Raw genomic sequence first — 27,395 nt, 5'->3', positions numbered from 1 at the left:
TGCACGTGTTATGTTACGTTGTCCTTTAAGACAGCCAGGTTAGGGAAACTTCCTCGATAGACATTGGCCTTGAGGTGATTCCACAGCCAAAAATCACACGATGTAAAGTCAAAATCAAATCAAATTATTTTGTCTGTAAATTGTATGTGTTCTCCTGTTTTGCTGGATGAAAAAAACCCAGTTTCTGGGGGAGAAAACCTTGCTATCTACTCCTGAGACCGACTAACTCAGCCATGGAGTGAAAAAAGCCCATTAAAGGTCCTCACGTCATCGACGGGATTTGAACCCGGGCCTTTTCCACCCGGTGTGGGGGGGGACGGTGACAATACCACTGTGCTGCCTGCGGAGACATGGTGTAGGGTCGGGTGAATATGGTGGCCATGCAATGGGAAACAAGCCGACCGGGCGAAAGTACCTGCCTGGCAACCCAAAGGTCGCGGGTTCGAATCCCGCCTCAGGCTTGGATATCACGATGGTGCCGCACTATCCGGTTGGATCTCATGGCCATGATACACGAAGGAAGCAGGAAATTTTTTGTCTCCATCCATCGTTTCTAATCTTTTTTTTTTTTTTTTTTGTAGTTGTTGGCGCATTGGCTTCTGTGGCCATAGTGCACCTCCCAAGGTTTTTGCAGTACTTTGATCCAAGCCCGAGGCGGGATTCGAACCCGCGACCTTTGGGTTGCCAGGCAGGCACTTTGCCCACCTGGCTAGCCCGGTCGGCGTTTCTAATCTAATCACACTGTGTCATGGTATGTCACTCACATGATATAGTAGTAGTAGTAGTGGCATGTGATGCAAGAAAGCAAGTGTATAAGCTTATGCAGCATCAGCCAAAAAAAAAAAAAAATCACACCATTCCCTCCAAATGCCTGTCCAGTTCCCCCTTAAATTTATTTAACCTAACAACTTCCACAATGACAGATGGAAGTTTGTTCCAGCAATTAACCACTCACTGGCTAAAGGCAAATTTTCTGCATATCTATTCTACATCTGTCTTTTCTTAATTTGAATATATGCCCCCTTAGGTTTGTAATCTGAACAAGTGGAAGGATCCCATCAGAATTCAGTGTGCTCAACCCATTCAAGGCCTTATACACCTCAATCAGATCACTGCGCAGGTGCCTAGTCACCAGCCACTGCAATTTGCAGAACTTAAGCCTCTCTTGGTAAGAGGATCCCTTCATTCCCCTCACCAATCTTGTTGCCCTTCTCCATACACGCTCAAGCAAATCTACATCCTTCCTAAAATCAGGACTCCAGACCTGTACGCAGTACTCAAGGCGTGGCCTGACCATTGCCTTATACAGAGGGACAATCACCTCCTTTTCCCTGCTAGCAAAATTCCTATATATCTTTGACAAAACCCCATGACCTGCTCTGCATTTCTCAGAAAACTTCATATCTGACTGCACAATTACTCCAAGGTCTTTTTCATTTTCTACCACCTTAAGTGTAGTACCACACAGTTGGAACGTTTCTCTGGGGTTACTTCTATCCATATGCAGTACTTTGCATTTGTCAAGGTTAAACTTCAGTTGCCACTTCTTAGCCCATCTGCTCAAATTTTCTAGATCCTGTTGCAGTAGTACACTGCCATTACTGTCATTAACAACCCTGCCAGACTTTGTATCATCTGCAAACTTGAAACTAAGCCTGATATACCTTCATCAATATCATTGATAAATATACAAAACAACAGTGGACCCAACACTGAACCCTGTGGGACTCCACTAATAACATTAGTCCACGAAGAGCAGCACCCATTGATTACCACCCTCTGTCTTCTCCCACTCAACCATCCTTTTATCCATTGTAGCAACTTACGATTAATACCATTCTGCTCCAATTTGTACAATAGTCTTCCATGCACAACAGTGTCAAAATCTTTCCTGAAATCCAAATATATGATATCAAAATTATTTTTTGCATCCAGTTCCTTTGTAAGCACATCATAATATGCTATCAAATTTGTCAGACAAGACTTTCCCTTAACAAACCCATGCTGTGTCTGAATTATTGCTGCAGTCTTGTCTAGATGATCCTGCAATGCATCTTTAACCAGTGACTCCATTATTTTACCCAGAACAGCAGTTAAACTAACTGGTCTGTAATTACTTGTCACCCTTCAATCCCCCTTTGTGAATTGGAGATACATTTGCACATCTCCTGTCCATGGGGACCTCTCCTGAGTCCAAGGATGCTCACATAATTATGGCTAAGGATTTGCTTAGTTGCTTTGCTGCCTCCTTTAATATAACTGGATAGATTCCGTCCACCCCAGGTGCCTTTCTTATGTTTAACTTCAACAATTTCTCCTCCACTTTGCTCTCAGTTATTACAAAACCATTAAGCACCCTGCTACAATTTGATAACCTTCTGCCATTTTCAAACTTTAATAATTCCTTATGTGTGAATGTAGATTCAAAATACTCATTCAGTTTGTTTGCTATCCGAGCAGGATTACCAACAGTCGAACCATCGATATCAAGTGAACCAATCAGATTCATCGCTTCCTTTTAGAGTTTATATAAGTAAAGAAATTCTTCCTGTTTTTCTTAGCATCCTTTGCCAAAGATTTCTTGTAATCTGCCTTCGCCTGCCTAACCTCCTTTGTGACCCGATTACAGACTAGCTTATATCTGCCATAGGCTTCTGAGTTGCTTGATAATTTATATGCATCCCATGCATTTTTCTTCTCTGTCACAAGTCTCATTAGTTCATTTGATAACCATTTAGGCCTAAACCTTGAACAATATTTCTTAATAGGTATGAAACTTTTAGTAACTTCCACGATTAATTCCTTGAATGCTTCCCACTTAGAATTTACTGTTGGTAACATCGTCAGTTGATCCCACTGTACAGAATTTAAAAACTGTCTGAGACCACTGTACTCATCTTTACGGAAGCAAAAACCCTTTCCTTTACCCCTGATGGTAATTATATCTTTAAGTAAATCCCACATCAATACACTGTGATCACTGCCACCTAGTGGTTCCTTTATCTGCAAATTCTTAATACACGAATGATCACTGCTGATAACCAGATCAAGAGTATTACCCTCTCTGGTTGCCTCTTGAACATGCTGCTGCAGAAAACAATTATCCAATAAATCCACAAAAGACTTACTAGTGTGTGAGTAACCAACCCACAAGTTCCAGCCAATATCTGGGAAGTTAAAATCCACCATTATAAGACATTCTGATTTACTAGCCCACTCTATTTCTCTGTACAATTGTTCATCGTACTCATTCGAGTCATTAGGCCTATAACACTTGTTGTTATAGGCCTAGGTTTTTAGGAGCATTAGCAACTAAGGCCTATAACACACTCCTACTCTTATTTTTGTTTTTGCAGTGCTTATGTTACACCAAACTGACTCAACAGTGCACTGTTCATCTATATCAACTGGATGCACTTCTTTTGATTTTATGTCTTTCTTAATTAACAGCATGACACCTCCTCCCTTCCTATCCTATCTATCCTTTCTGTACACATTGTACTCCCCAAATTCCAATTCTGCCTTCCTAATATCAGTATGACACCACTTCTCTGATATCCCAACAATATCCACCTTTGATGTCTTGACCAACACTTCAAATTCATCAAATTTATTTACTATACTTCTAGCATTGGTGTACCTGCACCTATTCCTATTCCTATTTACCCTGACATATTCCATATACCCACCTGTTTCACGATGGCTGCCATCAGTCCCTGAAACCCCTAGCACCCCTCGCTCCAGGTCGCTACTTATTCTAATAGAAGTTGTGCAAGAATCACCTTCACCTTTGCCTGCAGCTACTTTTAACCTTTTAGTCTGTGAATCTCCCCCCAAGCTAGCAGTTTTCTGACCCACCTAACAATGCCTCGATAGCATCAGCAAATATTCTTGCACCCTTTCTATTTAAGTGTATCCCATCCCTGTAGAAGCAGTCTCTCCTGTTAACAAGCACAGACCATGCTGAAAAAAATTCTACCCCTTGAGCCTTGCACATTCCCTCCAGACCTGAATTGATTGACAAGGCTCTCATCATGTACTCCTTCCTATCGTGTCTGGGCAGAATTGCAGACACTTTCAAATTTAAAATTTAACCCTGACTCACGAATTTTTTGCAACATTGACTTGTACTTGTTAAGTAAATCTGCAGATCTCTTACTCTTAATGTCATTGGTGCCAACGTGTACAACAATATCACCTTTTGTGCCCTTAAAAGATGATATATGCTTTACAACGTCATCAACTTTTGCCCCTGGCAGACATACCCTGGTCCTGTTCCATCTATCCTTTTTACACAATATATTCCCTGTCTCCCTGACAATAGTCACCAACAATAACTAGTTCCTTTGGGACCAGCGCATTCTGTCTTGGAGATTGCCGCTGTGTTGCCTGTTGCCCAGGAGTGAGCTCTCTGGCATTGAGTTGGGCAGCTGAGAGCTTGATGGGCCCCTCATATTAATTTATTCGAGGGCATCTACCCTACACCTCAAGCTCTCATTGACACCCAGTAGAATGCTGAGTTGATGCCCAATTTCTAGACACTCTCTGCACCTGGCACACACAAAGATATCTTCCTTGGCTAGATCATGTTCTGTTCCAGAGAGTTCGGCAAACATTTCACAAGTTGCACATTTTTTTAGGCTGTGATGCGTTGGAGAATCTCCCCCCTCAGTTCTTTCCCGAGTCACAGCACTCCTACCACTTTGTGCCCGTTGCTTTGCTGCTCTAGTCTGGGGAATGATATTTTAAATTAATAAGATCAATAAATTTAATTAATTAATTGTCAATACTACCCTATCTAATAGAATCCTAAATGCAGTGATGCATATTACGCTATATAATTATACGTTAGAGCTACCGAATTACCACAATTAAAAATTTGAATTCCCTACTACTCTATACAAAAACAATGGCTGCAAGATTCGAATGAAATAATGGTTTTACGTATATTAAGTAGTAATCTACAAAAACTCTTTATCTAAATTAAAAATAAAAATAACCAGCATAACTATAACTATAAGACTACGTATAAAGTACAATATAAAATAACAATTAGGTAAATAAAAAGGCAAGCACTTATTGCTTTTTCGGAGCCTGTAATTCACAGCTGTAATTTTTAAAGAGAGTCAGTGCCCTCTCGAAAATATCAACCAGTTCAGTAGTTTGCACAAGTGTTGTGTGACCAAACACATAACTGTAATTTGAGAGAGCAGTTTGCACAAAGTTATTAAGTTTACTGAAGAAGCGATAGCACTAAAACAGTGAGAGAGATGTTATTTATTTTATTTTATTTTTTTTCTTAAAAGATAAATGCAATTATAGTTACAATTGCCTGATTGTTTTCATAATATTTTCGGATTATAATTTTTTTTTTATGAACAAAGTTATATGAAATAATAGTCACCAAGCAAAGGGGAGGGGTTAGAAAATAGGCAGAATGGTGTCTTTTTATGAGCTTCAAATAGCAGTACTGTGGTAATTTTTGTAATTATAACCAGTTGTTTTAAATGGGTATTTATATTTCATGTATATAAAAGCTTCCACAAGTTCAGCTTCATCCAGTCTTTATATAAGTTGTGAGAGAAAGGCAAGCCAGGAAATTTGTAAGGGAAGGGAGGGAGGGAGGGAGGTGGTAAATGAAAGTAACAAATGAGTTAATAACAAATAGTTCTTTATGTTTACAAACAAAATTATATTATGTGTTCCTTATAGAAATCCACCCGTTTTTGAGGAAAGAAATCATATGAAATTCAATGACAGAAATTCTGTCATTGAATTTCATATGATTCAAATTGTGCATATTGTACTTGATATTCTCTGATTCTTATGGGAAGTAAATCAAAATCTTTATTATATTAAAGTTAAGATATTAATATCAGAATATTTGTTATATTATTATTATTATCAATTAGTCTTTTTAATCTTTTTGCATATATACTATTCTGATGGCTAATGGATATGAAATTTTGATATTCAGGAGATATATCTGCCATACAGCACTATTGCAAGTTGTTGTCTTCAGGAAGGGGTGATGAATTTTGGACTAATAATGTGAGATTGAATAAAGGTTTCAGCTGCAAAATCTGCAGGTATTGTACTAAGAGAAAAATTAAATCTTTAAAATAATATTTACTGAATTATTTCCCTCTAAGAATTTAGTTTGGGTTCTTGTTTTCCAAGTAATATAATTTTATGCAAGTCAAGTATTGTAGAAGTCCAGTAATCCAGCCATCATGGGATCACATCACTGCCAGATTATCAGATATTCCAAATTATTTGATATATATTTTGAGGACTTACGAAGTCACATAATACAAAATTTTTTGTGTTGACATGCTATTTATTTTATTTTTTATATAGTTATCTTATGTAATAAAATAATAAAAATGCATAAAACTACAAAGTACATAGATAAAATTAGTAATGAAACAACTCAGTTTTTCAACTTGGTAATGATATTCCTGATTTTATCTTTAGTTGTTCAACTCAACCATGACCATAACATTGATTTATGTTATCAAACTCACACATGATGTGGTCTATGGATGGTCCATTGATAATTAAATTATGAGAATTAAAAAAATGTTATGAATTCCCTGCTTATGAATGTTGCACATAAATGCTCATTAAGATATACATAAATACTCATTAAGATATATACTAAAGTAAAATTCTTCTATGAGTGAACAATCCATGGATATTCCTTTATTTTTTTCCTAGTTGAAACCAAATGGATGAAAGTTAGTGTATAGATGTTGTTTATAAATTGGACAAACAAAGTGTTACAGCTTTATGTAAGAACTGTGGGACTGAAATTTTTTGAATTCTGTATTATTAATTATCAGTTAGTTGATAATTTTGTCCATGAATAGCAACAGACCCTGTGATCTTATAAAAAAACTTCCCCATGCCATAAGTTAATTCCAGCAATGTATATGATACCGAAAAAAAAAAAAAAAAAAAACGCCGACCGGGCTAGCCGGGTGGGTAAAGTGCCTGCCTGGCAACCCAAAGGTCGCGGGTTCGATTCCCGCCTTGGGCTTGGATCAAAGTACTGCAAAAACCTTGGGAGGTGCATTATGACCACAGAAGCCTATGCGCCAACAACTACCAAATAAAATAAAACTGAAAAAAAAAAAAATCCTTTTCTATTTCTCTTCATGCTTATATTTACCCCTCTCTCTCTCTCTCCATTATTTTTAGCAATAACTGATACTGAAAAAAAGCTGTGCATGTTATAAATTGCTATATTGGTTATTACTGTGTTCTTCTCAATATTTAAGTGCATCAAGAACTTTTATTACTCTAAAGTGAAATCTCCATCCTGTACATCAGCTTTCAAGGAATAAAAAACAATTAAAAAATAAAAATGCTAACTTTGTAGCATGTTTGCTGCCCTATTCAAATTCCAGTTTATTGGATTTTATAAACCTCAGGTGCTGAACTATTAGATTTTTACTATTCCAAAACAACCTTGTGCAGTGAGAATGTCCTATATTGTGCAAAACTTCATGATGAATGCATTTGCTCATAAAAGATATTTTAATGTCTTGATATTTTTTTTATTTGTTTCCTTGAATGACATTTATATTATGCTCGTTTAAACATTTTGCATGATTTTTTAGTTCTGTATTCGAATTTAATGAATTCTTCAAGTCATTTTACTGGCCAAGTACCAAGCGATTTTTCTTGAGCAACATATAGAGTGATCTTTCTGAGTGATTTTGTTCTGTTTTATTTCTAGCACCTGTCTTATCCTCAGTTCACTGTAACTGGTTCTGTACTTAGAAGATTTTGAGTGAGAAAGGAAGGAAATTTACCTTTTTTTCTTAGTATATTTATTAATTTTTTCACTAAAAAATTAACTTCTTCAGCCGCTTGGTCACTAGGTGGCATCACTCCTGTCTCCCTGTGATGGGGCCAGAAACCTGAAAGGAAAAGTAATTCTTTCAGGTCAAAAAGGTGCAACAGTGGACTCGATAAACCAGGTTTCACCTGGATCAATGGATCTCACATCTGATGAATATGGGCTTGGCACACCCAGGGTCCTGAGCTGGATATCATCATTCTTCTCTTTCTTGGTGATTCCCTTCTACTTCTGAATCTTTCTCTCTCTCTCTCTCTCTCTCTCTCTCTCTCTCTCTCTCTCTCTCTCTCTCTCTTTCTTTCTCAGGGTAACTTGGAAATTTTTTTTTAGCTGGTGCAGAATAAGCCTCAGGCTTTCTTGCACTATATGGCTAGTAATAATAATAATAATAATTATAATAATATCGACAGCAAGATGATCCTAATCCATCTACTGTCAAGAGACAAAAGCAAGGTGTGACTCAAACCATCTCTCCACTCTTTAACAGATCAGCCTATCAGTAAACTTTCTCCCTTTGTCATACAAAAGGGTTTAGAACATATAGCTGGTCCACCAAAAATAGTTCGCTGCCTGAAAACAACCTACTTATAGAAATGACAAATCACTGACATTCGGAGCTACTTCCAAAAACCAAAGCTTTTGGTGGGATTGCTGTTAAAGTCACTCCACATGCCACTTTAAATACATCAAAGGGGGCCATTGTGGAATGGGACCTCCTAAACAGCTCTGAAGAAGAAATTGTACAAGAATTACAAAACCAAAATGTTATACATGCTAAAAGAATCCTTATTAAAAAGGATGGGAAACTGGCATCAATCCATACTATAATACTTACTTTTAATACTCAGTTTACCAACATCAGCGAAAGCAGGATACTTGAACTGCCACGTAAAGCTACACATCTGTAATCCAATAAGATGCTACAAGTGTCAAAAGTATGGCCATTCCCAAACAGCATGCAGAGGAATACCTGTTTGTGTCACCTATGGCTTAAAATAATGAATGAAATTCTAATAATGTATGCAACACACAATCCCCTCACTGCAAACTGAAAAGGAGACCACCCCGCTTTTTCCAAAGACTACAGTACAGTCAGTCCTCGTATAGCACAATAGTTGCGTTCCTAGAAACCCTCGTGCAATGCAAAATCGTGCAATATAAACAACAGGCCCTATGGGAAAAATAGGGTTAGGTGCCGACCACCCAAGATTGAACACATATTTGTAACCAAAACATTACCAAAAAATAAATAATCATAATAAAATACTTACGTATTTTATTACGACTATTACGTAATAAAATATTGCTACTGCTTTTGCTTCTATCGTAAGCAAAATTGTTTTTTGTTTGATTTTCTATCCAAACAGATGACAGCCATTCCATCTCTTCCAATTCTTTGTCTTAATCTAATGGATTTTAATTACACTTTGAGTTGTTCCTGCTATGAAAGTTGTTTTTATTTTCTCTGCATTCTTTGTAATTCTTGGCATTGCCTCATTTAGGTCTGTAGCATGTGCAATATCACATGGTCTTTCATTTCGCTCAAAGCGTTTCACAATTTCATATTTTTTCTCTATCTACAGAGGCGGCCTGGCCATAAGCCTTCCCGGGGAAACCCCGGTGAGCTGGAGGCTGGTGTGATTTTGGCCATAAACGCTAGTATGAGGCCACTACAAATTTTCCGGGGTAAGAATTTTTGATCCAGTCCACCTCTGTTTATCGATATCGCTTTTCTTTTTCTCTCTGAATCTGCAGTGTCTTCACCAGGACGCTTCCTTTTCATGAACCTTTTAAGTATTTTACTCATTTTTAGGGAATAAAGCACAATTACACAATGAGGAGGCACACTTGATACACATAAACAAAGCTGTGCGCATGTAGCAACTGAATAAACAACACTGTGGCAGAGATACACTATTAACACCTCAAATTTTACTAAAGCACATTTCTAGGGGTTAATACCATAAAACAATAAAAACAATATCTAGTTGCGTTTCTGCGAGTGGAATCTGTTATAAACTGGTAGTAAACTCGATCTAATTGCATTTGCGATTATACCGATTGCTGGAATTGTGTTGGTTTTTATGTTATTATGGTGAAATGTGTTTCCCCTTCACTGATATAAAAAACAAATACATTTTCAGAATCTTCTCTTCATTCCTATTGTGTTGCGTTCAGTTGGGGTGATTTCGCATTTGACTGCCATTTCTTGTAAACACAAAGGCGAATCGTGCATAAGCGAATTCGGACTGGGTGTGCACACTCTTCTCTCAAAGGAAATCAAAAGGTAATCAGGCAAAAAAGCACACCCATCATCATCATCATCTCACCAGAAGCTGAAGACCCAGTGCCATCAACAAGCAATGAAAATACCACCAAACCTGTAGAAAACAAGCAGAAAACAGTGACACTATGAAAATTGATGAAAATGAGCAAGAAGATGCACCAAACCTGGAACTCCATGCAACTGATGATATGGATAGTTGTGGTCTGCCAATTTTTCCAAGAAAAGATATAAAGTCAAAACAGACTGGTTCAAACAGACAACATGGCCTAAATTATCTGAATCAGTAAGATCAAATAATGCCTACACTCCTTCAATGGAATTGTTGTGAGCTTTAAAGTAATCTGTTTATTTTCATAAATCAACCCTTCACATAAAGGGTTGATTTATGAAAATGAATTGCATAAAGCCTTAGCCAAATCAAAACAAAGTGCAGCAGGCCCAGATGAAATCCATTACCAAATAATTAAACATCTCACTGAAAAGTCCTTATGCACTCTCTTACTGCTTTATGATAGAATATATCTTGAGGACTTGTATAAACACTCTTGGCGGCACTCGTTTGTGCTGGTATTTCCAAAACTAGGGAAGGACCACTTAATTCCAAATAACTGTTGCCCACACTAGCTGCCTTGGTAAAACTTTAGAAAAGTTATTGAATGTGTGGTTAATATGGTTTCTCGATTTGCATAATCTGCTTAGTCCAAGCCAATATGTTTTTGGAAAAACAGATCGACACTAGACATAATGACAAAGGCCAAAACAAATATATGGAACAAAACTTTTCTCTGAAATGAACACCTTGTTGTGATATGTCTAGACATTGAGAAGGCTTTCGATACTACCTGGACATATGGCATCCTGCATGAATTGCACTGAGTAGGAATGCAAGATCATCTACCAAAGTTCATCCAGAACTTCATGTGTAAAGAAACTTTCCAAGTCTGCTATCATCATATTCTGCCTCAAAAGTACAGTCAAGGAGAGGGAGTACTGCAAGAATCAGTCCTTAGCACAACCCTATTTTCAATCAAAGTCAGTCCTATCACAGAAGTTATTCCAGATATAGTTGAAATATATCTATGTCAACGACCTCATTAAGTTCAATATCCTGATCCAGAACTAAGAATAAACAATCAACAACTCCCACTCAAACATAATATCTGACCTCTAGAATTAATCATAACACATTATGGGTTGTTTCCGGAGCATTTCATATATCACTTGTGTAAGTTTATACACAGAGATCCACCAACTCCCACTCAAACTTCGTAGATAAGCTCTTCTGATATATGCCATAAAAATCAATAGCCTTCCCAAACATCCAACATGACACTATCTGTATAACCTGAAATGGGAAACCTTATGTAATAATAAACCTAGCATGTGTAAACCAGTGGGTATCCGACTAAAAGGATTACTTTCACAGTGGAACTTAACTGTAAATAAAACCTTCTAAGGTAATTCCACACCCCTTCTGCCATAGAAAATCAGTTCAGTCGATTGTGACACGGATCTCACAAAATGGAAACAAAATGCCATTCCACAGCAAAATATGAAATGGCTACATTGCGCTTTTCAGTGCAATTCTCCGACTACTCTCATGTGTATACTGATGGCTGCAAAATGGATATACATGTAGGTGCAGCAGTGGTCCTGCTAAACAGCATAATTTCTCAGTCTCTTCTTATAGAATGCAACATATATAGCATGGAATTGTTTTCCATAAGTTTCAAACTAGATCACATTGACTAAACTTCCTTTGCAAAAAGTATCATTTTTACTGACTTAAGTGCAATATATACCTTACAGTTAGAAAATCATCCTGCTCATCCATATGTAAGAAATATTCTCTCTTGCTTATCTTACCTCAGGACAAAACAACAAAATGTTTGAATTACTTGGATTCCTGGACATTCTGGAACTGTGGGCAATGAATGTGCTGACCAAACTGCTAAATATCCATCCAGTTTAAATTCTCTCATGCATAAAGTTCCATACAATGACTTTACCCATGCCATTTGAAAAGCCTCTGAAAACATATGGACACAAACCTGACAATCCCAAACAAGTGAAAAATTATACCAAATCAAACAGCAGCAAAAATGCTGGAAATCAAGTTTTCATTCATACAGGTAGGTTATCCTCACCTGGCTCCATATTGGACACACTTTTAATGCACGCTTACCTCCTAATGAAAGATGAGTCTCCACAATGCCCTCAGCATCATTCTTGACTCACAGTAAAGCACGTTATCATAAAGTGCCCATGCTACCAAATAGCTATCAGTCAGCTTTCAAATCACATGCACATGAACCATTAAGTCTTCAGCTTATCCTCAGAGAGCAATCACATGTAAGTGAACTCTTTACTTTCCTCAGTTTAATAAATCTTACCAACCGCTTCTAATACACCAATATCAGTAACAACTTAACCAGTAAAAGCAAAACACAAACAGGCTCAGTATATCTGAAGCAGCTTTTGCACCATAAAACCACAAACAACAAGTCATTTTAGTATTAATACAGGCATGACTTTAAGAAAAATGGCAGTAGAAAATGAATTGGAATATAATAGGTCTTGCTATAGTTCAAGGTTTTTCATTATCCCTCTTATTTTATAATTATTTAAGATTTATTGCTATTAGGATACCTAAAAATAAACTATTTTTATTAGCTTTTAATGTTTTTAGATGCACCCTGAGCACATGGATAACACAACTAATTAAAATTGATGTTATATGGCATAATAATCCTTGTGCAGCATGAATGAATAAAATATTTTAATGATTTTTATTGTAAATTAGAGCCAGGCCTCTCACTGATCAACTAGTGACTACATTAAAAAGATGCAATCTTATAAATGTAATAAGAGATATATTCTGTAATAATCTATGTATTGTTTAAAGGACATTACATGGAACTTAATATATTTAGTAAAGGAAGGAAAATATTAGATCCATGTGATTTAAATAACTCATAATTCATGAATGAAGAAATGACTCATTTCTTCATTTTGGTGACAGGATATTTATGTGGCTAATGATTTTTTTAAGTCAAGTTTATGGCCCAAAGATAGGAAATATCATAAAATCCTGAAATGTATATCCAGTAGCCCATTCAGCATATGCAAGAACAAAGGCTTGAAAATTCCACTCACTATCAATAAAATGAGCTATTATACCAAGATAACTTTCACTTGCAACACTTGTCAAATAGTCGGTTGTCATGGTTGTCAATGAAACGTTTGCAACACTTTGGAGCAGCTGATTGATTTTTGATTTTTTGGATTCGTAGAACCTATTGAGCCTTGATATAATTGTTGAATGTGATGTTACAACAGAAATAATTTTTTGCAAGCCATCGGTCGTCCTTAACGATATTAACTGGACAACAGTTTTGTGCAACCCATTTGGCAATAGAGTTGATTTACCTATCATATTCAGCCTTGATCCATTGATTTTCATTTTTGATACATGTCATCTAAAGTTATCTGGCCCATTTCAGCATTACTAATACTGGCTTGTTCTGATGGTGAATTTCCAACTGCCCCAAATGCATGTCTATTTTGCAAATGATAATGAAGTTTTAATGTACCGTGATGATACTTACCACAATATTGACAGTATTTACCGTATTCACATATTGTTTCCAATTCATAGTGTTTACAATATTCACAGACCACAGTTTTGTTGTCATTAAATGTAAACTGACCGTTTAACAGACTTTTTTTTGTTTTTGCTCTTGATGGTACAAAATAAAAAAAATAAAAAATGCAATAACAAAAATAATCACTTTATACAATGTGTTTAGAGTTACAGTTGCTGATCCTTTGTTGGTAAAAGTGCGTGCAGTAGTGCTCATGGGAACGATGATGGCTGATTAATCATGTTAGTTAACATGATTAATCAGCTCTACTTGATACCTGTGTGCATTTAGGATGAAAATCCACTTGACTTTAAGAACCAGTTTTGTTCAGTTTGTTGGACAAAATCCAGTTTTTCATCCAATAACTTTCACCTAATGCTAACTAAATCAGTCACAATGAGAAAAAAGCCCATAAAATGTCTAGCCAAGACTCAACTCCAAGTTTTATTGTACTTAGTATAAAAGGACAATGATTGCAGGGATAGCAAATGTGTTAACTGACATACATCCACTGTTTTCCTTCCTTTCCTAAACTTTATGAAATTCTATGATGTTATTTAATTTCAGAAACTGTTGCACAGTTTTTATGAAATTCTGTAAACTGCTGCACAATATTTCCATTTAATTAGCATAATGAAAATGTTCAAAATGTGTTTTTACAGGCAGTTTTTGTTTGACAGTACTGCAATTTTGCCTCATTTTCCTGGAGTTTATCCTGAATGGCACGATGTTAGATGGCAACACTTTTTAGCTGATAGGAATGCTTGCACAAAATCACTGTTGATTGTGCCCTTATCATGGATGTTTGAATCTTTTAAAAGCTGTGAAGGAAAGGTCTGTAAAGATTTGACTTTGCTTTACACGTTTGTTTTTATTTATTTAATAGCTATTTATGCTATGAAAGTATAAAACAAGCTCATCACTTGAATTGCAATAATCATATTTCTTTTCTATCTTTTTTTTAATATATATATGCATATACATAGTGCAAACATAAAAGGTTTTTAAAATCTGTAGTATTCTAACTTGGATATCACTAATCAAGTACCCCTCGACATGGGCACCTGTACGTGGTGAGGGGACCTCCCAGTGATGCTGCTGGTTTTCCAGATTAGCATCACTGGGATCTAACACCCATATCTTGGTTCCAGTGTTACATCATTGGAATCCGGCATGTGCAGCCGTGCACCGCGACCCGTGGAATTCGGAAAGGGGGATCCTGGTGGTTGAGGGGCCCGGCCTTAATACACCTCTTTGGCTCCTGCTTCGACAAGACGGGTGGTCCCAGACCGGCCCGACGGGGATCAATCGGCAGGTGGTTTTTACTGCTAGGGCCAACTGCATTCCAATAAGTCTCCCTCCCTTTGGTCCTGGGATGGGATCAAGGCTTATTGGAAACGTGGATATGGTGCTCCTAAGCGAACTTGGCATCCTTATTCGTGTACGCAGTACCTGCTAGTTCACGAGTGGGCATCCCCTCGTAGGGCTCCGTGGTGGGTGAGGTACTTAGGGCATCAGAAATTTTTATCTTACTCATATGAGTAATTTAAATTCTATTTCTTCTGGGGCCCCAACAAGGCCCCTACCTAATCGAGATGATAACCCAGACAACACCTGTGTGTCAAAAGAGCCAGAACTGAGGATAAAACACCATCTGTAACACTGCTTTTCCTCATTCTCCATTCGACCGGAGAGCAGTCAGTTGGAAAGATGTCACCCTTCTTTATCCAGAAAGGATTAGAAGGGTTGGCAGGATCACCTAAATCTGTAAAACGACTGCGTTCGGGCGACCTTTTGGTCGAAGCTACAACTATGAAACAGGCGGAAAAAATCCTGAAAGCCACATCAATATAATAAGGAATTGTGGATCCATTGTACTTCATCAATTACTCAGTCCACTAGTAATTGATGAAGTAAATTACTAGTAATTGATGAAGTAAATCAATAGGGGGAATACCTATCACCGTAACCCCCCACAAAACTTTGAACTCTTCACGAGGTGTCATTTCAGAGTGGGACCTTCTTCATGTCTCTGAAGAAGAGATCTGCTCTGAATTGAAAGAACAAGGAGTGACGGCTGTCAATAGAATATCAATGCAAAAGGATGGGAATCTCATCCTTACCCGAGTTCTCATCCTAACATTTAACACCCCACGGCCTCCAAGTTCCATCAAGGCAGGGTAGTTAAACTGCCCAGTGAGGATTTATATTCCAAACCCACTGAAGTGTTTTAAATGCCAAAAATATGGCCACTCACAAACGGCTTGTCATGGTAACCCTGCCTGTGCTCGATGTGGTGCGAAAGATCACGAGAGCAAGGAATGTTCAGCTTCCAAACCGATCTGTATAAATTGCCAAGGAGAGCGAGCACCTTGCCTACTCCAGAGCATGCCAGCGATGGAAGGATGAAAAAGAGATCCAAAAACTAAAACCAGAGCTGAATATCTCCTACCCAGAGGCTAGAAAACGTATACAACCAATAAATAGCGGGAAGCCTTCATATGCCCAGAAGGTTTCTGCGAAGTGCACTATCGGTATGCAAACTGAGATGACTGTACCACCATGAGAGTCATTCACTCCGATTGCACGCTATTTATTGAGTTCACAAAAGCCCACCAAAAAAACAGTCAGCTGCCACTCCTATATCCGCACCTCCTAGTGCTCCACCACTACCAAAACCAAGTGGTAAAGAGCCACCAGTAATAACAGAAACAATGGATGTAGATGACAAGGCGGTACCGGATGAATGAATCAGTCTTGGAACTCTTTGTGGAGGAAGAAATGGACACGGGACAGTGTCCATTCTTCCCCAAAAAAGATAAATCCAAGACTGACAAAAGTAAGCTCTCAGCAGCACTTCAGAAGCTGCCTGATGGACCCACCAAGCCAAAATAATGGCTAAATTCCTACAATGGAATTGTCGTGGATTCCGGCGAAATACTGATGATATCCAGGCCTTCCTGCAAAAGCATGAGCCAGTTTGCTTTTGCTTGCAGGAGACTTATCTAAAGGCAAATGATATTCCCACCATGCAAAACATCAAAATTTTTCTTAAGGATAGAATTGCGGATGGGCCTGCTCATGGAGGAGTGGCTATCCTTGTGGGCAACCAGACCCCAGTTCAGTGCTTGCTAGTTACAACCAGCATAGAGGCTGTTGCAATTCGCCTTACAGTGGGATTTTTATTAACCATCTGCTCTATTTATTTGCCATCTGGGACTGACATCTCCCAGGAAGACCTTGATGATCTTGTAAAGCAGTTGCCTCCCCCTTTCTTACTTCTCGGGGATTTTAATGGACATAACACCCTGTGAGGTAGTGCTAGCATCAATAGAAGGGGACAAGTCATAGAGCGTATGCTAAATGACAATGACCTTTCCCTTATAAATATTTGAACAAACACTTTCTTCCCCATGCCTACCCATACGTTTTCTGCCATTGATCTCTCTATCTGCTCCCCTTCTCTATTCCCTTCATTCACTTGGTAAGTGGAGGAGAACCCATACGGAAGTGATCACTTCCCTGTGATAATCGCGTTACACAGTGGGCGACCGTGTCTTCCTTTCAGGTTACCACGGTGGAAGACTGATCAGGCTGACTGGACTGCCTTCCATCATCAGGCAAATTTTGACCTCGGTACCATCAGTCAGGAGCCTATCAATGATGCAGTAACGTACATCACAGAAAATATCTTCCAAGCAGCTGCAAATGCCATCCCAAAAACATCTGCCCGGTTTCCACCATTTCCCAAACCATGGGGAAATTCACAATGCACAGCAGCAAAAAAGGCTCAAAACAAAGCGTGGGGGATATTCCACTGATATCCTACCACGACCAACCTTATAGCCTTTAAACACGCATGAGCCAAAGCACGCTACATCCACCGTCAGAGTCAAAAGGAATCGTGGATCCGTTTTACTTCATCAATTACTCAGTCCACTAGTACTAAGTTGGTCTGTGATAAAATCCAGAAAATGAAGGGGAAATATACATCCCACACTGCTTCAATCCTAGATTATAATGGAAGCACTATTGCAGATCCAACTGCAATAGCCAATTCTCTTGGGGAAACATGCTCTAACATCTCTGCAACATCTTCGTATTCCCCAGAGTTCCCGGTCCTGAAACATAAAATCGAAAAACAGGCACTTAATTTTAAGTCTAAGAGCGTTTATCCCTACAACGGGTCATTCACTATACAAGAACTGAAAAGAGCTCTCATTCTTTCCAAAGCAAGTGCTGGTGGACCAGATGGCATCCATTATGAAATGATTAAGCATCTTTCACCAAAATCTATGGATCATCTGCTCCTTCTATATAACAGAATCTTTATTGAAGGGCAGTTTCCGGATTCCTGGCGCAAGGCAATTGTTCTTGCCTTTGCTAAGCCAGAAAAGGATCCAAAAGTCACTACTAATTATCATCCTATTGCTCTGACTTGCTGTCTGTGCAAAATCCTGGAGAGAATGGTTAATTTTCGTTTATTATAGTATTTAGAATCAAATGACCTTCTCTCCACATCCAGTGCGGCTTCTGAAGGAACCGATCCACTCTGGACCATCTTATTAAACTGGAAACATCCATCCAGGATGCTTTCCTAAAACGCGAACATTTGGTGTCTGTATTCTTTGACATGGAGAAAGCGTATGACACAACTTGGAGATTTGGCATTTTAAAAGATTTGCATAGCCTTGGTCTTAGAGGGCATCTCCCCATTTTTATTAAAAACTTTTTAGCCAATCAATCTTTCCAAGTTCGTGTGGGATCCTCACTCTCTCGTTCCTTCAGCCAAGAGGAGGGAGACCACAAGGATCAGTATTAAGTGTCATGCTTTTCGCCATCAAAGTGAATTTCATCACAGAACAACTTCCTCCAACTGTAAACAGTGCCCTCTATGTTGATGACTTTAGCATATTTTGTCAGTCATGCAACATGAGGGTTATTGAAAGACAACTGCAAAAAGCCATTGATCGCCTAAATTCGTGGGCACTGTCTAATGAATTCAGGTTCTTTCCGCAGAAGACCGTTTGCATACACTTTTGTCGTAAGCGTAATCTTCATCCTAAATCTGAATTAAGGCTTGGACAAAATACTGTTCCAGTAGCGGCGGACACAAAATTCTTGGGACTCGTATTTGATAAAAAGCTGACCTTTCTGGATCACATCCGTCAACTCCGTACAAAATGCACAAGAGGCTTGAATATTCTCCCCTCTCTCCTCTACATCTTGGGGTGCGACCCGATGCACCCTTCTACGGCTTTACCGTGCGCTTGTACGATCCAGATTAGATTACAGGTCCCTGGTATACAATTCGGCCAGCGACAGTGTACTTTGATGGCTGGATCCTGTCCGTCATCAGGCTCTCCGCATCGCTATGGGAGCATATCGAACATCTCCTGTCCAGAGCTTATATGTCAAAGCAAACGAACCATCATTATCGCTCCGATGCAAGCAGTTGTCTCTGAAGTATGCTTTAAAACTGAAATCCCTGCCAGACCATCCTACGTGGCCATTCGTTTTTCAGTCACAATGGGGAAATTTGTACAACACCCGTAAGACTGCCAATCGTCCTTTTGGTATTCGTCTTCAAGAGCTGCTCGAAGAACTTAAGATCAAGGTAGACAAGGTTGCCCAAACACCAAAGCAACCCCTTCTACCCTGGCATGCTCATGTTCCAGCATGTGACTTGTCCCTTAGAAATTGGGGCAAGTCGGACACTCCATCATCTGTCTACCTGCAGCTTTATTCATCACACCGAGCTGAACATTCTGACTTCGCGCCAGTTTACACAGATGGCTCGAAGTCGGAATCATATGTGGGATCTGCTGCTGTCTTTACAGATACCACCACTACATCGGAGCAGATTCTCTCTCTGAATGCAGCATATTTACTGCAGAGCTGCACGCTATAGAGTTAGCCTTGGATCACATTAGTAAATGCCAATACCAACGGTTCATTTTATATTCCGATTCTCTCAGCGTGTTACAGGCTTTAATAACTGTGAGATATAATTCTCATCGGATTCTGTCTTGCATTCAGCAGAAGATTCACTTTCTCCATGAACATGATATCCGCTTCTGCTGGATTCCCAGCCACATTGGGATTAGGGGAAATGATTTGGCTGACACCACAGCCAAATCAGCAATTCCCAATAATAATTGCTGCCTGTCAGTCCCCTATACAGACTACAGGCAAATAATACACCAAAAGATATACTCCCAATGGCAGGATTTGTGGAATAGACAGACTACGAATAAATTATATCGTATAAAGCCTGTAATTGAACCGTGGCAGTCTAGTCTGCGCAGGAATCGTAAGGAGGAAGTTGTTCTTGCCCGGCCCACATAGGATATAGTCATTTGACTCATTCATATTTGCTGAGGGCTGATGATCCTCCTATGTGTGAGTCCTGTGACACATTTTTATCAATCAGACACATTTTAATTGACTGTCCAGTTTTTAGCAATATACATTTTATCACTTTTGACCATCTGACTGAGCCGTATACACTCAGTCAGATTTTATCCGACAATGACCATGTGTCTACTATTTTAAGCTTTTTGAAATCAGTAAACCTTTTTACTCATATTTAAAAAATCTACCTTGTTATTGTTACTTGTTTATTGATATTTGTCTTTTACAGTTTATATTTGTTTTTATACCTTGACTTAGTGATCTAATTCATTAGGCCACTGAAAGTTTTACTTTTTTATGATCAGGTTTTGGCACATTATAGCCTTAGTTGCTAATGCACCAATAAAACCCAACCAACCAACTAATCAAGTATTATAATTATTTTTGAATCCATTTGTATAATTAAATCTTTTATCATTAGTTACATAACGACCATAACAGGATATTATATAACAATAACTACTCATCTTGACCTAAACAATCCAGTTGGTAGCTGATAAAACATAGCATAACTGGTAAAAGAGATGACTAAACAAAATATTAAAAGTGACAGTAAGTGAAAACTGGTATAAAAATTAAACAATAAAATGTAAAATTAAAAGGGAATTTAATTTGCAAATTAAAATTGGTAAATTAAAAGGGAAATAAGTGGTATAAGAGACAACTAAACAGTGATTCAAAGTATAAGAAGCGCTGCTGCTCAGGCAAAACTCAAACAAGTAACAGAAAAATTAAAAAATAAATTAGAGAGAAAACTTCCTTCCATGAGTTTTCATCTAGATCCTAAGCATCAGAAGGAAAGTTTCCTGTATATATATTTTGCATAGTAACAGCAGGATATTACAATTGTACTTGGTTAATTATACGAATAAATGCATTAAATACAAAACCTCAGGCTTGTGGACATCATAAAATAAGAAAAGAGGAGTATTTTACAACTAAAATCTTTTATGCAGGGTGATATAAAATATATGAGGTGTGATAAAAAAAAGTTTGGGGACTGAACTAATATTTGGGAAATGACGAAGGTTACCAGCTGTTTGGATGGATCTCCTTTGAAGTAGTGTCTTCTTGATACTGTATACACTTATTCCAATGCTTCTACAACTTCTGGAAGCATTCCATAAGTTTCTTTTGGAATTGTTAATAGTTCCTGTGTTACGTTTTGAATAATTTCCTCATCTATTGATTTTTCAACAGGGCTTTTAAGCTTGGGAGAAGAAAAAAATCACAAGGAACTAAATCCAGTGAGTATGGCAGATGAGGGACCACACTGATGGGATACGTTACAAGAAATTCTTGAATGAAAAGGGTCAAGTGTGCAGAGGCAACATGATGCGTGTGCCAATTCTCTGATACTCACTTTTATTGATATTTTCTTTGAACAGCATGGCACACAATCGCTGTAGAACTGTTTTGTAGTATTCCTAGTTCGTTGTTTGACCATGCAGGACAAATTCATAATGAACACTGCCCATGATTAAAAAATACAATATGATCTTCACGTGTGATTGAGATTGTCTTGCTTATTTTTTTGGGCCTTGGAAAAGACAATATCACTTTGGTTTTTGTTTCTGGGTCACAGCCATGCACTCTGATCTGTCACCATGATCTATCATCAGTAATGATGGAAGAAATGAAGTGTGGGTTAGCAGTAATACATTTATGAAGATCCTGACATGCAAGAACTTGCCACTCTCTGTGATCATCAGTGAGATGACCACAGAGAGAGAGAGAGAGAGAGAGAGAGAGAGAGAATCTAGTGTTAAAATTAATTTACAGACCCATAAGAAACACTAATATCGCTAACAGATAGTTAAATACTTATCACTCGTGATCAGGTCATGAACGCAAGTGATCAAATCATTGGTTTTTGATATTGAAGGGTAGCCAGAATAAGGATCATCTTGAATTGACAAGTAGTGTAGCCCTCTTTAAACTTAGCAAACCACTGAAAATCTTTGAACAGTACATAGGATTTCTCTGAAAGCTGTTTTTAATCTATATTGCACTTTTCCCTAATTAGAAATGAAATTTTATGCAAATTTGTCATTCAGTAAAATCACTCATTTTAAAATGTGACAAAATACAAAAAACACCTTCTATTCAATGTGTGCTTATTTAGACTGACTGCAGGTGAACTAGTGGGGGGTCACAATACATTTGATGACTTATCTAGATATTACATGTCTAGATGTGTTACTATATCTGTTGTAACAAGTCCCAGCTTAGAATGACACTGCAATTTCAAGATACAAATCAATTTCTGAACGATAACACCTTATATAAAAACCTTAAATTGTTAAATTGCTGTACATCTCAGATGTTATGATTAATTTAATAAAAATGTTTGCATTTATATCACACTATGTTTTTCAAGTAACTGATTAACATGAAAAATAAGCATATGACTACTGAGGTTGGGGGGGAAAACATTTTGAGGTGGTAATGGTGTGAAAATGGTGAGTCCAGCATGCATGGGAATGTCAGTAGAGATAAAAAAAAAAATGTCAACACATCAGATAGCAACTGATTTGGATAATAAATTTAAAGTGTATGGAACTGACTTCTGTAATTAAACATCCACTTACTGACCAACAGAACTGTTGTGCTTTGGAACAGTTTTGTTTGAGATCTGTTGGTTAGCAGTTGGATGTTTCCAATTCAGAATATCAACTGTTTTCGACAAGATTATCTAGTTAAATGAAAAGTCCTTTGTTAGTCTGAATTACTTAATTTCCCATAAGCTATAATTTTTGCTTATAAATATGGACTTACCTGCTGCAAGGCATTTTGGTTTTATAATGCGAGTAGGTGCTTGGATAGGGATCATTTCAATCCCCATCCTTTTCCCATCATCTCAGAATTTAAATATTCTTATAGTATAACCATTTTTTAGTATTTCTCATTTGTTTCTTTCATGCTAATTACCAAAACTGTGTGGACTATAAATGTAAAATATCATTTTCATATTACTAGCAGATTTTTTTTTTTGCTATGCTTTCATAAGGAATATGGGTTTTCGGTGATTTTTATGCCTCAACTTTAAAAGTAAGTAGTATGGAAATAAACAAGATTCTCATTGAATTTTTTCAGATAGTAAAGAATAACATTATCTTTGAGAATATCTAATATCATATTCATATCTATAGTAGTTATTTATAATGAAACGTTTAAGTATTCAACTCTTAGAATGATTATACAACTATATATGAAGATTTTTCATTCATTTATACAGAGAATATCAAAGATTTTATTCCAATTTTGAAAATAAAATTTGAAATTCCTAGCTTCAATAGTTATTTTTTAAGAATTTTATTTATTTTATTTTTTTGTAAAATCAAAATTTTAAAATCATCATTTTAAAATAAAATCATCAAGATTTTTGTAGCTCCAAGAACACTAAATTTTTAATTATATTTAGCTGTTTTATTGACTTAATTGTTATATTAAATTATTTTCTATAAGTAGCTTATAGTCCTAGTCAATCTCCTTGGTTTAATCTAAATTTAGATAGCGATTTTGAAAGTTAATACTTAGTGTCCGTAGATCTACCGTTCGTACCACCATTGTTATACAATACAACATATATCCTGAACTAGATAGTATAAGGTATAAAGTAAAACTAGATAGTGAAACACATAGCACTGTATTAGAAATCTGTTACCTTAGTATAGTATATAGTATAGTATTATCAATTAATCAGTAAATTTTATTAATCTTATTAAATTTAATTGTCAATTAAATTGTACTTAAATGGAATCATGACCCAGATTAGAGCAGCAAAGCAATGCTCACAGATTAGCCAGAGGGGTATATAGCTCGGGGGAGAGCCGAAGGGGGGGGTGATTCTCCAACGCATCAAAGTCTAAAAAAATGTGCGAAATGTAAAATGTTTCCGGACCTGTCTAGAATAGGACATGATCTAGCCAAAGAGGATGTCTTTGTGTGCTAAGTGCAGAGACTATGAGGAAATTAGGCACCAACTCAGCCTTCTGATGGGCATTTACGAGAATTTGAGGTGTAGGGTAGTTGCTCTCGAGGAAATTAATAAGTGGGCCCATCAAACTCTCAGCTGCCTAACTCAATGCCAGAGCTCACTCCTGTGCATCAGGCAACACAGCGGAAATTTCCAAGGCAGAATGCGCTGATCTCACAGGAGCTAATTATTTTTGGTGACTCTATTGTCATGGAGATGGGGATTATATTATGCAAAAAGGATAGGTGGAACAGGACCAGGGTATGTCTGCCAGGAGCAAAAGTTGATGATGTTATAGAGCATATATCATCTTTTAAAGGCACTAATGACCTTACTAGTAAGAGATCTGCAGATTTAATTAACAAATACAGGTCAATGTTGAAAAAAAGTCACAAGCTAGGGTTGAATTTGAAAGTGTCTGCAATTCTGCCCAGACACGATAGGAGGGAGTATATGATGAGAGCCTTGTCAATCAATTTGGCCCTGGAGAGATTGTGCAAGGCTCATGGGGTAGAATTTTTTTCAGTGTGGTCTATGCTTGCTAATAGGAGAGACTGCTTCTACAGGGATGGGATACACTTAAATAGAAAGGGTGCAAGAATATTTGCTGGTGTTATCGAGGCAGTGTTAGGTGGGTTGGAAAACTGCTGGCTTGGGGGGATTCACAGACTAAAAGATTAACAGTAGCCACAGGCAGAGTTGAAAGCATTCTTGCACTGCTTCTATTGTAATGAGCCGCAGCCTAGAGAGCAAGTTGCTGGTGATTTCAAGAGCTGCTTGGAGTCATCATGGAACAAATAAATACATGGGCTTTGTTAGGGTAACTAAGAGTAAGAACAGGTGCATGTATACTTGCATGTACATCAGTGCTAGAAGTATAGTAAATAAATTTGATGAATTTGAAGTGCTGATCAAGGCATCAAAGGTAGATATTGTTGGGATATAATTGGAATTTGGGGAGTACAATGGAATTGGAATTTATGGAGTACAATGTGTACAGAAAGGATAGACAGGGTAGGAAGGGAGGAGGGATTATACTTTTAGTTAAGAACCACATAAAATCTAAGGAAGTGCATCCAGTTGACATGGGTGGACAGTGTAATGTTGAGTCAGTTTGGTGTGACATAAACACTGGGAAAGGGAAAATGAGAGTAGGAGTGTGTTATAGGCCTAATGACTCAATTATAACAAACAATTGTGCAGAGAAATAGAGTGGGCCAGTAAATCAGAATGTCTTGTAATGGGGGATTTTAACTTTCCGGATATTGACTGGAACTTGTGGGTTGGTCACTCACATGCGAGGAAGCAAGACTTTTGTGGATTTATTGGAGGATTGTTTCCTACAGTAAGATATTCGAGGGGCAATAATCTTGATCTGATTATCACCAGTGATGACTCATGCATTAGGAATTTGCAGGTAAAGGAACCACTAGGTGACAGTGATCACAGTCTACTAATGTGGCATTTACTTAAAGATGTAACTACCATCAAGGGTAAAGGCAAGGGTTTTTATTTTTGTAAAGATGACTACAGTGGTCTCAGACAGTTTTTGAATTCTATACAGTGGGATTAACTGATGATGTTTAAAATAGTGAATTCTAAATGGAAAGTCTTCAAGGAATTAATCTTGGAAGCTACTAGGCTTTTCATGCCAACTAAGAAATACTGTTCAAGATTTAGGCCTAAACGGATGTCAGATGAATTAATGAGGCTTGTGGCAGAGAAGAAAAATGTGTGGGATACATATAAATTAGCAGGTGACACAGAAACCTATGGCAGATATAAACTAGTCTGTAATCAAGTCACAAAGGAGGTTAGGCAAGCAAAAGCTGATTACAAGAAATCCTTGGCAAGGGATGCAAAGAAAAACAACAGACTTGAAGGGGTGAAGTGGAAGTGGTTTTTTTTTTTTTTTTGGCTGATGGTGCATAAGCTTGCTTACTTGCATCAAATGCCTCTACTAATGCTAATAATGCTAATGCTAATGACTTCTTTACTTATGTAAACTTTAGAAGGAAGGAGATGGATCTGATTGGTCCACTTGATGTTCATGGTTTGACTGTTGATGATCCTGCTCAGATAGCTGGCAAACTGAATGAGTATTTTGCATCTACAGAATTCCTCATTCGAAGGGTAGGGCAGAAGTTTACTAATCTCTAACAGGGAGCTAAATGATTTTGTAATAACGGAGAGCAAAGTGGAGGAGAAATTGTTGAAGTTAAACATAAAAAAGGCACCTGGAGCAGATGGAATCCATCCTGGTATATTGAAGGAGGCAGCGAAGGAAGTAAGCAAACCCATAGCCATAATTATGAGAGCATCCCTAGATTCAAGGGAGGTCCCCATGGACTGGAGATGTGCAAATGTATCCCCAATTCACAAAGGGGTTTCAAAGGATGACACAAATAATTATAGACCTGTTAGTTTAACTTCTGTTCCAGGGAAAATAATGGAGTCACTGGTTAAAGAAGTGATGCAAGATCATTTAGACAAAATTGCAGTAATAGTTCAGACACAGCATCGGTTTGTTAAGGGGGGGAAGTCTTGTCTGACCAATTTGATTGAATACTACGATGTGGTCGCAAAGGAACTGGATGCAAAAAATAATTTTGTTATCATATACTTTTATTTCAGGAAAGCTTTTGATAATGTTGTACTTGAAAGACTGCTGTACAAATTGGAGAGGTATGGCATTAAGGGCAAGTTGCTGCAATGGATAAAGGGATGGTTGAGTGGGAGACGGCAGAGAGTGATAATAAATGGATACTGCTCTACGTGGACTAATGTTATTAGTGGATTCCCCCATAATACGGTGCTGGGCCCATTTTTGTTTTGTGTATTTATTAACAATATCGATGAAGGTATATCAGGCTTAATGTCCAAGTTTGCAGATGATATAAAGGTTGGCAGGGTTGTTAACGATAGTAAAGACAGTATGCTACTGCAACAGGATCTAGAAAAGTTAGTTTGATGGGCCGTGTGGGACGCTCTGGGAGACGCCCAGTGGCACGTCCACACCCACCAGAAAATGTTCACCCGCTGAAGATAAGTGGCAACTGAAGTTTAATATTGACAAATACAAAGTACTGCATATGGGTAGCAGTAACCCAAGAGAAACGTGCCAACTGTGTAGTACTACACTCAGGGAAGTTGAGAATGAAAAAGACTTGGCGGTAATTATGCAGTCGGATACGAAGTTCTCTG

At 37.7% G+C, this 27,395-nt stretch overlaps 1 protein-coding gene across 1 annotated transcript in view; it reads left to right on the top strand.

Moving 5' to 3' along the window:
- The window catches only part of LOC150087953 (dual specificity protein phosphatase MPK-4-like), a 60,629-nt gene that overhangs the window by 13,982 nt on the left and 19,252 nt on the right, over positions 1-27,395 (top strand). Inside the window, exons 4-5 of the mRNA XM_090369978.1 lie at positions 5,978-6,089; positions 14,461-14,632. Coding sequence (XP_090226104.1) covers positions 5,978-6,089; positions 14,461-14,632 — 284 coding nt within the window. The remainder of the gene's footprint in view (positions 1-5,977; positions 6,090-14,460; positions 14,633-27,395) is intronic.

This window comes from Mastigoproctus giganteus, chromosome 3 (genome assembly GCF_048544385.1).
Source record: "Mastigoproctus giganteus isolate SK-2022 chromosome 3, ASM4854438v1, whole genome shotgun sequence".
Lineage (NCBI taxonomy): Eukaryota > Metazoa > Arthropoda > Arachnida > Uropygi > Thelyphonidae > Mastigoproctus > Mastigoproctus giganteus.
This window is presented reverse-complemented; position numbering and strand designations above follow the sequence as displayed.